General features: G+C 44.4%; 1 protein-coding gene across 1 annotated transcript in view; it reads right to left on the bottom strand.

Annotated features, from left to right (window-relative positions):
- Positions 1-11,602, bottom strand: part of ENTPD1 (ectonucleoside triphosphate diphosphohydrolase 1) — a 33,321-nt gene that overhangs the window by 6,007 nt on the left and 15,712 nt on the right. The window contains exons 2-9 of the mRNA XM_021536445.2: positions 5,969-6,102; positions 5,463-5,580; positions 4,095-4,245; positions 3,105-3,264; positions 2,241-2,477; positions 1,456-1,716; positions 360-479; positions 41-178 (exon numbers count right to left, since the gene is read on the bottom strand). Coding sequence (XP_021392120.2) covers positions 41-178; positions 360-479; positions 1,456-1,716; positions 2,241-2,477; positions 3,105-3,264; positions 4,095-4,245; positions 5,463-5,580; positions 5,969-6,102 — 1,319 coding nt within the window. The remainder of the gene's footprint in view (positions 1-40; positions 179-359; positions 480-1,455; positions 1,717-2,240; positions 2,478-3,104; positions 3,265-4,094; positions 4,246-5,462; positions 5,581-5,968; positions 6,103-11,602) is intronic.

The raw sequence follows: 11,602 nt of genomic DNA, 5'->3' as shown, positions 1-11,602 counted from the left end.
AGAACTGCTGGGGTAGAGCCCTCCCCTCCACGAAACACACCTTTCCAAGGAAGTGGACCATTTGCCAGTTGTTTTCAGTGAACTCATAGCCATTTTCCAGGAGAGAGAGGATGTAGACTCCAGAGAAGCAGTACTCACTCAGGTACTTTTCTTTGATGTTGTGATAGGCTGTCTTCACCTAGGGAAGGAGGCAATCACCAGACTGTTAAACACACCTTCCCACTGCTCCAGCTTGTGCCTGAGCATCCGCTGCAGATGCTGGGGGGATCTTCCCCATCTTGCTCTGGAGATTAATCCCAGCCATTTATCCCACAGAAAAATATCAGGAGCCCCAATCTACTGCAACAAGCATGGCTCACCTCTTGCCAAGGCCGGGCACAGAAGGTCTCAATGGTGCTGGTCACTTTGTTCAGAGCAAGGGGTTTTGGTTCACTGGTCAGGTTCAAAAAGTTCATCACAAAATAGAAAGCAGAAAAAGCCTAAAGGAGAAAGATTTTTTTAATCTGACTAGGCCACAAATCCCACGGAAGAAAATGAGTTTATTTCTAGATAAAGAAATATAAGAAGCAACATCACACACAAAAGAGCAGGAATGTTTTCAAGAGTGATGTTATTTTTAGACATATGGCTCAGAGCTGCTGAGAGATGGAGGTAGGAATTATGATATCCTGAAGAACTTCTGTTCTAAAGGAGCTCTCTCCTTTACTTGTGCCAGTGCCACACAGTGAACACTGATTGCCATCACAACCATGATCCCATTTTGGCAACTGAGTAAGATTAGTATGCAAACAATATCACCACAAAGAGCAGAGGTGATGGTCTGAATGGATTGTACAGAGCCCTGAGGTCCAGAGACTCCATCTCTGATCATGGCCAGTAGCTGATAGGTAGAAGGCAGCTTAGGAGCAGGGCAAGATTGTATTAGCTGTTCCCTGGAAAGCCTCACAATCACTGAGCAGCTCTTGCAGCTCTAGGACTGATGGTCAGCGTGGTGTCACACATAATGTGTGTTCAGAGTGTGCACTGTCTCCTCATGCCTGGCAAGCAGATAGGTGAGCTGACTGGTTTCAGTAGCACTCAGACACTTCTGGGTGAACTTCAGGTCTGGTGCCACCACTGACCTCAGGAAACAAGGTTTGCAGGAGCAGTGTTCCTGCAGCAGGCTCTCCTGCCTCTGCTGCTGGACAGCTTAAAAAGTGAGTGAACACAGCAGCCCAAGGAGATGGGTTAGAATGGGAGCAGTGCAGTACTACTGGGCCAGTATTTACTGGGGTAGCTCTTAACACATCTGTCCTCACAGCGAGTGCAGCACTACTTTCATAGTTACATGTCCAGAAAGCCATCTTGTAAATGATTTCCTGCCTCAGTCATAAGAATGCGCTCTGGCATTACTTTGAATTTCTGCTCTTCTGACATTCTGGATCACAGACAGTTGAAGAATGAGTGAAGACTCACCCCAAAATCCCCTTGTAATGGAGGTAGGTATATCCCATTGAAGGAGCAACTGGAGTAAGGACAATTGCTTTTGTCGAAGAGATTCTGGATATTTTCTCGGCACTTTTGATAGTCCCCCTCTCCCTTTATGTACAGCTGGTTGAAAGGTAATTGCTTTTTCTTTTCTGATGTGCAAGGGTTTTTGAAGAAGTCACTAATGTTTATAGTCCTCTCATAACCCTTGTGAAAGCATGGGTCAGGGAGAAGGCTGTTATCCACAGTCTGAAAATAAAAATCCAAACTGTTATACTTTGCTCTAGAATAACACCCTGGGAAAGAACCACAAGGAAGGGTGGCCCTTGTCACAGTACATCACATCCAGATGCACACATCAGATCAAAAGGATAAGGATGGCTTAAGGCACTGGCTGTACAGGGGAAGATGTGGATACTGCCAGTCTCCCTGTAGGACCCTGGGCAAATTATTTTAAGTCATAGTTTGTGAAGCTGTGCTGTTGATTTGGGTTTCTCAGAGATGGTAAAATGTCACCTCCCCTGAGTACTTCAGTTAAATGCAGTTCTCTTGCTATTCCATGCCCAAGAATTAAGGCATCTCAAATTGGTAGTACTTTTGAAAGTATTGACTGTCACCTCTTTGGGCACCTCATGCCCTGTCTGTATGGAGAACAATGACATTTTTTCAATCCAAACTAAGAGGTGAGCTGGGACGCAGCAACTTTTGCAGCAGCAGTATCCCAAAGCTGGGAGAGCCCAGGATTGTTCAATTACAGGTGTAGATGTACTTGCCTGTAGATCCCTGGCCAGTTTCTGCTGCAGAGCCTGGTCCTTCCCATAGCAGAGAAAGCTGTGTGTGTACACTTGGTAATCCTTGCCATAGAGACGGAAGTAGAGCTGGTTCTCTGGGGACTCAGAAGTGAGCTCCTTTGATACAAAGGTAATCTGTGTGGAGGCTCCTCCAAGGTCTAGAGCTCCTGATGTCTCACTTAAAGATTTCAGGGAGTGTAGAAGCTTTTTCCAGCCAGACTTGGGGAAAAAAAAAAATCAAAGTAAACCAGATATATTTGGCATGGAGAAGATTTATTTTGGATAAATAAAAAAGAGAAAGAGCTATGAGAAGAGAAGCAGAAGCACAGAACATGGGAAACATGGGAAGTCCTGGAGGGGGCATGAGATGAGAGCTGGAGCAAGACATAAGAAAAATGCAAGCTTGTAAATACAGAAGATGGATCGTATCTGAGTCTTTGCAGGAGGGCAAAGAATATGAAATCTAATACTATTGTTATGAGCAAATGCAGTCCACTTACTGTTTCAGCTCTCAGAAGGTTTATAAGCTCAACAGGAAAGAACCATAGTCAAACTTTTCAGAAACAGAAATATTTTAGATCAGGAAGTGAGAAGGATGTTGTACCCAAGCAAAATTATTGAACATGCTGGTGTTTTATTTCAGTGCTTGAAGCCTAATTATAGTGGTGCATCCCGACACCACTAAGTATCAGGATGTACTCACAGCAACTGCTGAGGCAAGATGTGCAGCTTCCTGATCCCTGGTAAATGGCTTACAAGGGAAGAGAGTGCCTGTGACACCTTCTTGCAAGGCAGGATTTACGAAGTGCTGCAAGCCAGTGATTCAAATTGCTATAGATATACTACCTGCTTGAAATTGCCCAGAAGGTAGTTAATGGTGATCCATCCGTAGGCTCCTTCTTCCTGACCAGTGATGATTCTGGCACCCTGGAAGTTGAAGGGAGCTGAGCGTAGTGTGTTTTCTACTGAGGACAAGACTTTGTCAGCTGCACTTTCATTCTGCAACCTGGATGAACAGAAGAAAGGGTGGAGTAACTCTGGCTGACAGCTCGCTATGTGCTTTATCTGAGTATGAAGGCTGCAACTCCCCACCAAGAGTCAGTGATCAGAGGTCAGTCATTAGTGTGAATAATCCAGCTCTAGCTGGCCATGGTGCTCTCTGTCACACCTTGGCAGCACAGCTGCCACCAACTCTGACACTTACAGACCCTGCAGCTGGGAATGGTAGGTACTTGGAGCACAGACCAGAGTTCTCGTTCTGCAGCATGTATTCTGACAGGAGCTGGTTGCACTGTGGAGACTCCTCTCACTCATTGCTGTCGCCATTATAGAAGAAATCCAGAAGATATCTCCAGGAAGATTTCCCAGGCAATATGTAACAAAGATCAGTTCCCTGCCCTAGCCAGGAGAAGTCTGGGTCACCCTCATGTAAATCACAAATTGTAATTAAAGAAGGATGTGATTATAAAATCACCTTAGCCTCTGATGCCCCTCTGTGGGGAGTTGCAACATATTTGGGCTCAAAAATCTGGGCCTAATACCAAACTGTGGGGATGTTTGATCATCCTTTTATTATAGGGATGTCGGGACACTGCTATCTCCTGGTGTCTCTGTGCTGCATGTGGATGCAGGAGATGATGGAGAGTTGGGGTGAATGGGGAAGCAATGGAAAAGTCCAGGGGACTCGGGGCTCTGAGGGGTCAGCAGCAGAGGAGCATATCTGGGCACAGTGGGAGCCAGTAGTGTGTCCAAGGACTGTTGCCTGGAATCCCCACTGCACATCCATGGCAATCCCAGGTGCAGTGCTGCAGGAGAGGGGGACAAGCCCTGCAGTACCTGAGAAGCCGCATGCCAGCAGTTGCTCCGAGGTAGACGGGTGTCTCTTTGTGCTGTGCTGAGGGAATCACCTCTTTTGCTTGTTGTAGGCACTGTTCCAGAGAGGGACCTGCCTTCTCTGTGGCATGGGAGTAACCTGAGATCCCAGGGCCTGCAAGAAGTAAAGACACTTTATAGTTCAGACTCCAAACAAAACCCCAGAATGCTGTCATGAGTGGGGGTGTTAAACCATATCATAGGCAGCAGGATCGGATTCAACCACCCCATTTCTGAGGAGCTTTAGAAATCCTACAGCAGCAGCTAAGCCCAATGCACATAGTGGGTGGTCACAGTGCCCAGCATCTGCCACCCTTTCTCCACAAAGCAGGCTATGCACTAGCAATGAGGGCTGAGACAAGCCATTGCTTTCGCATGCCCTGAACATCTGCAGACCCTCCTCTGAGTCTCCCTGGGTGTACCCTGGATCTGCGCCTGAAAATCCCTGACCCTCCATGCTGCCTCCTCCGGGGGCAGATGCTGTCATTTGTTTGTGCACTTTCTACTCAACACCACAACACTGGGTGTTCTGCAGCTATTGTGTCTTGTTCTAACCCAAGGAAAAAATCATTGTCCCTTTTCTGCCATGTGTCCACTTGTTCCCTGGACTGCCCCAGGACCAGTGCCTGCATGGCAGCAGTGAAGCCCCATTTGCTCCAGCTTGCTGCATGCTCAGTGTGCTGCTCGTGACATGGGGTGCTGCAGCACTGAGCAGCTCTCACAGCAGCTTCATAACAGTAGGGCTCTCTCCTGCACTGCAGAGGCCTGGAAAGACCCCAGGCAGGTCTGACAACACCTCTGAATGCAGAGATCCATGATGGTCTTTGCTGTTCCTTGTTGTGCACACCCCTGGGCTTCATTTATGCCTTCCTAAACCATCCTGTATCTACACAGCAATTAAATAGAATTAAAAAAGCACCATGATATGCATAAGTTGAGCAACCTTGAAGCCACAATCCCTGTGCATAGCTTGCACAGAAGCCTTGAAAAAGAACAAACCATGCTGTCCTTTCTCATTGCTTTCATCAGCACTTCAGCAAGAGTGCATGCTGACATTTTATTTATTTAAGTACATTCTTTGGTGTAGTTCTTTCCAAAAAGTGATTAATTCCAAGCATCCTGAAAACAGAGGAAAATATGGACCCATTTTTCTCCCCAGGAAGGTCAGGCATATACAGCTCCCCATGGGAACCAGTGAGATGCATTATCTCACAGGTGGAACACTATTTCTACTATTGGCTTCTTCCTTTAGATCTCTGCTCCCTCACCCTTTTATTACATTATCTCTTCTTCATCCCACGCCCCTTCCCCAGCTCCTTCTTCTCTTCTTACCTTCAACTTTACACACCTCCACCTGCTTCACCACCCCAGTGTCGTTCTCCTTCTCTGCTGGCCACTCGTACACGTAGAGGTTGGTGTGGGATGATCCCGCGTCCAGCACGATCCCATACTGCGGGCAAAGCAGAGCCCATATCACACCTGAGGTACCAGCCAGACGTGCTGTGTGCTGGCTCCACACAGGGGACCAGACACACACAGCCCCTCTGCCTGCCAGCTGTGGAATGTGTGCCATTGCTCCTCTCAGCAGAGCTTCAGTGCAACGCTCCCGGCAAAGGAAACGGGAGCAGAGAAAGCGCAAAGCTGGGACTGGATACTGAGGAGATGATTCCCCGTGAAGCTGTAACTGGTTTTACCACAAAGATGCAAAACAAGGTGTTGAGGTGCATGGAGCCAGAAAAAGAGGTTAGCCAGTGCCAGCAAGGGCAGCAACGTGTGTGAGCACTATGGATACCTAACCCCCCAGCTTGTTTTCCTCTAAGGGTACCAGCTCGTAATACCTTAATATTCTTCGGAAATGGCTGGTTTTGGGTCACTGCTACAGCAATTAAAGCAATTACAGCCAAAGTAGAGAGGAATCCCAGGATAAGTAGAATCATTCTTGTTGAGGACATCTTTGGTTTGGTACCTGTGACTAGAGCAGAAAAAGGATGTTATTATCCCAGTAGTCCATCTTTTCTCACACCCCAAAGGCATGCCTTTTGGCATGTTCCTGTAGTCCTTTTTCCCTGTGAATATCTGCCTTTGCCCACCAGGTTATGAATGACCTGTGTTTGCAGAATTGGCACAGTAGATAAATCACACACTTTGCAGAACTTGTACCACTCTAATTCCTTAAATATTTGGGATAACCTATCTAACAAATTAAGATTTTTGTGGTTTAATATACATGTTTAGCAATAGAATTCAGTAAAAAAATGCCACTTATAGCTGATGAAAATCATCCACAGCCAATATGTCATCTGAGCCTTCAGAGCCAATATACATATAGTTGCACTTGTTAGTGGCTAGCATGATGCTGTCTGTCACATTTTTCTGTTTTGGATAATCCTTTATATATCCCACAGCCAAAACCTTATTTCACAATTTAGACTTGGTCAGTTATGCAACTGTTTAATAAAATAGCATCTTACTACATGAAGCTCTAGAAAGGGTATCAGTGTATTTTCCAGATTTATAAATTTGATGTAAAGTCCACACTTAAAAGAAACAATAGCTCCAGGGGACATATGTGCTCCCACTATGACATGAAATCCATTTCCACCAACAGTGATGCTCCATGCTCAAAAGCACTGATCATCTGACTCGCATGGGAGATAGTTTCTCTTTTCCTTTTACACAAATACTCCAGGAGATGTTTAGAAGTACATTACAGTCATTCAGGATGGCAATACCTCAGTGCAGACAATCACATCAACCTCCAAACTCAGATTAATGTGCCAAATCCATCCTGGCACTTCATATCAAGTAGGCAAATATGAAAATCATTCATGTTCTGAATAGGGTCAGTTTCTAATTGCTCTGGTTTTATGTGAGAAGCAGTCCCAGGTTCCAGAACTATACAGTGTTACTTGACCTTACAAATGACCCTAAATCCTCAAGTTAGTCTAGAAGTTAACCCAAGTGAAAAGAAGCAACACACCTCTGGAAATCTCTAACTATAGGCAAATAACATCTTCTTACCTTCTTAGGGAAAATGGAACCTAAAAGGGCCAGGAGAGCTCGCTTTGAAGATGCCACAGAGAGGCCCACTGGGGATGTAACACTGACCTGGAGATCTGTGTTCTCTCTGTTAAATCTGCTGAGGTTAACTGTGAAATCTGGAAGCTTGTAACGCTTGCACTTTTGAGTGCCTATTAGAGGGTCAGCATGCTTGCCAATATCTCCAAGAATGCAGCTTAAAATAATAGCCTAGTGCACATACCAGACAGTAGGAAGTAAGAATGTATTTTATCCAACTCTATTCAAAAACACCCAGAACTCAGGGCTTGAAGTGATTAGAAACAGCAGAGCATAGCAGCTAGGAGACCTTCCCTCTCATTGTAGAGAGTGGTTGGCTCAGGTTATGATAGCACTGAGCATGTCTGTTGAACAAAATTATTTTAACCCTAGAGAAATTAATTAAAGCAGATGTTATAATGTAAAATTAGCTGCACAATATAGATATGAAGTTAGCGTGCCTGAAAATTGAAACTTCTGCTGACAGCTGCCCAGCACAACCACATAATTATTGCCACCCTTCCTCTGATATCTTGCCTAGAGACAACCATGAACAAATTTGTTACGTGTTTGCAGTCATAGGAATGAAGGATGTGTGACTTTGCACAAGTTCTAAGATGCTCAGATTTCCTGTTGTGATGGGTATTGTCAGACTGCTGTATCTTTTCAGCAGCCACACTCTGAGAGTGGCAGCATTGGCAGCATAGCAGGAACATTGTACTCACTATAACGGACCTTCCCAATTATAAAGTATAAATCTCTTGTGTGAAGGCAGAGGCATAATGATAATTGTCTGCATCCTACCTGTAGCCTGAGATTAGTAATTTTTTTTTCCAAGGCACGTTATTTTCTTAACCCTGAATATGACTTTTTCCTGAATTTTAGTTCAATATCATGAGCACTTTTCAGGACTCTGAAGTTTGTAGATAGGTGACTTCATTTCTGTATCCCATACCAAACCATCCATCTCTGTGAACTCTAATACTACCAAGAAGTTTTGTATTGAAATATTACATACAAGAAAAGGTACAAGGTGATAAGCATAATCCAGAAGGTAGTGTAACAAAGTAATAACCTTCCAAAGAGCACTCAAAGTGTACAGACTTGAATACTTGACAGACTTGTTTAAAAAAGACAAACTTATTTTTTTAAAAATTCAAACAAAAACCAACACTGCAAATCTATCTAAAGAATTCAATGCAGGTAAAATTCACTTGCTGTTTGTTCAGAAAGGTGAGGTATTTCAATAAGTTCCCTTTTATGTGCCCTTGGTTATCTCCATCAGCTCTAGGTGAAATTGCAGATTCTGCAGGGGGTAAAGAATTCCAGCTTCCTCCAGCTGCTTAGAGTTTCACATTCACACTGCCGAATGCCATGCAAACACTCCTCAGTGTCCACCAAGTGGAGCAGTACTTGACTGATTTCCAGACCCCAGGGTTTTCCTTCCACTAGCAGTTTTCCTCAGCTAAAGATTAAGCAGACATGATCTTCTGTCCCTGTGCCCAGTCAGAGTCCAAGCAGAGACAGATCTCTACTCTTTCTCTCACCCTGCCCACTGTGTGCAGTGACTAAAACATCCCGTAGGGCCATAAGTAGGCATAGAAATGATGCTGCTTTTCTCCTCTCAGAGCTCAGAGCTGCTTGATGCTGGAGCCCTGCCCGCCTGCACAGGCACTGAGCACTCTCCAGAAGCTGGAGCACAGCCCAGCTGCATCTCTGTTTCCAATTTTGGTCTCTTGCTTTTTTGTGGGGGCTACCACTGGTTCCATCCAGTGATGGCCCCAAAACACGAACAGATCTAACATCCTTTCTGTCTCCAAGACAGAGAACTGGGAGGATGTTGTCAGTCACTCCAGGCAGCAGCAATTTTGCTGTGGAAACCCTGTTGCTATTAGTGAATAAGCAGGCAGGACCACACCAGCGTGGGAGGCAGCTCTGTGGGAAGGCAAGGAAGCAGATTTGACTCCTGTGTCTCGCAGAGTAGGAAACGACCCCTCCAGCCAAACGACACTAAATCAACAGCACCTCTGGATGCCAGGAGATGTCACTCACAGCCAAGACTGCCCACCCTCAACTCCCTTCTCACCAAACAAGACTTCCTAACAAAAGTTAAAAGGAGCCAGGCAAACAGCTGTTTTTAGATGTGCAATAAGCAGAGACTAAGGCTTGTCTAAGGAATGACATTAGGAATGTCAAGCAGAAGAGAAAAGATGCTGTGCATAGACCAAAGCCATGCTTGGTTCAGACAATCCCATTGTAACACATCATGTCTAATAAATACAAATATTTTTGTAAGCTCTGACTTTGCACAACAGATAAAGCTGATGTTTGATCTTTCATTTGGATGTTCATGCTCAGTCTGTTACAGAAGGGATCACAAGGGGTTGTACTGCAAGGCAATCCCTCTTCCATGCATAAATGCCACATTGACAGAGACAGTTCCCACCATCACCTTTATCCTCTCAGCTCTTCTTTCTGTGGTCACAAATATTCCCATTTTCAGCCCTAATTTATTTATTGTCAGTCTATTCTCTCTGTCTGGCTTCCACTTCTATCTCACAACTTCTGAAATGCCCACTCCTGAGAGAATTTATTCTCTTAGTCAATTTGTAAGAAATTATCCTTTCTGGATTTTTTTCTTTCTTTTTTTTGTCTTTTTTTTTTTTTCTTGGTCTTTTCTGTCTATCTAAAGAGTCCAACATCACTTCTCTACATATAGAATTACATGTTTATATTTTTCTTGAGCATTCTTACCAGAGCTGCAAGGAGACTGGCATGGCACAGCAGTGAACCCATTCCACAGATCATACAGTCCCAGCCTAAATGAAGGGAGGTGGGGACTTGTACCACCTCAGCAACATGGTCCTCCACCATCACAGGCTGTGCTAAGTCAACCCAGAACCTCTCATGCAAACTCAGCAAGCCCACCCAGGAGACAGGGGCTCTGGTGATGCAGTCTGGGCACATTTTCTAACTGCAGGAGTTCGTGTCTGTGGAGTTCTGCTGGCAGTGATGGTAGGGGAGCAGTCAGTGCTGCTGTTCAACATGGAGAGGAGACCCACACATCATCCTCCTGGTGAATGAAAACGAGATTTCAGTAGTCATGAAGTTTTTCAGGCTGAATTGACTTAAATTACCTCACTGATTACTCTGTGAGGTTGCTGAACTTGCAGGGTTCAGGGTTTGATGCACATTACCCAAAAGGCACTCCTGTCTTCAGACTCAGCACAACCAAAAATCTGAGTGCATAAACACTCAAAAAAGCCACACTGTTTCATTTATCAAACCTTTAATGAAATTTTCCCTGTCCCTAGCTGACTTCTTACTCATTCTTCATCTGCCTTTTTCATGTAAATATGCATGTATCCAAGTTACCTAGGAAGACTTTGCTGCAAAGTAATGTAAACCACCTGTTTCAGGCCAGCATACTGGAAAATTCTTTTCTTAGGCTGTCAAGAGGCTCAGCTTTGTCTTAGAATTTACAAACAAGCACATATGCAGAAAGTCAATGGCTTTGGTATAAGGGGCTTTATTTCAAAGTATCAGAACAAGACATTCAGCATGCTGAAATTAGAATTCAAGCTCCAGATCAGGATTTTACATCACTTTTTACAACTGTTACATGGAACAGTGTGGGTGACTGCTCCAAGTTTTAATTATTCATATGGCAAAGACTGTGGCCTAAATACTGGTGTGATCTCTGCCCTTCCTTGTAGTGATGTGTAGAATAATAAATACACATTTACTGGGTTATAGTTTTCCAGATGAAATACTTTTAAGTGCTGAAGTACAAACATTGAAGTGTCAGTGAAACTGATAATCCAAACAGTATAATGGGTTTTTTGGATGCTGTCTCTCAAGAGACATTTGATACTGAAATCATGCATCCCTACATGCCTCAAAACCCTCAGAGTCCTATGAATTTGGGCTATCTGACAGCTTGGCAGCTTGAACTGTCCCATGTGCACACATACCTGTGCATTAGTCAGCTGGAAGATAAAGAGTGTGCCTGTTTTTGGGATAACACCAGGCTGGGAGCAAAGTGCACTGACACATTGGGCTGGAACTGAAAATGAATTTGACAAATAGGTGAGGGCCTGGTGAGAACATCTAACTCACTTAAGGACAAAAGCAAATATGACATTTAGATAAGAGCCATCACCCAAACACAGTGTGGTGAGCAATCTGTTCAGTGGCTTTTCCAGAGAAAACGGTATTGCAGCTACAGCAGTTTATAGTAATCTTTCCTTCCATCTAAAGCTGGTAAATCCTCCTGTGAGGTTCTGTGACCAGTTTTGGACACTGCCTTTCAGGAAAGATGGACACCACTTGGAGAAACTACAGAAGACAACAAGAAAGATCACAAGCTTAAAAGCATGGCCTGTGAGGAAAGATTGAAGGAATTGAATTGTCAA

Source organism: Lonchura striata, chromosome 7 (genome assembly GCF_046129695.1).
Source record: "Lonchura striata isolate bLonStr1 chromosome 7, bLonStr1.mat, whole genome shotgun sequence".
Classification (NCBI taxonomy): domain Eukaryota; kingdom Metazoa; phylum Chordata; class Aves; order Passeriformes; family Estrildidae; genus Lonchura; species Lonchura striata.
The sequence above is the reverse complement of the archived record's forward strand: the minus strand, read 5'-3'. Positions and strand labels throughout refer to the sequence as shown.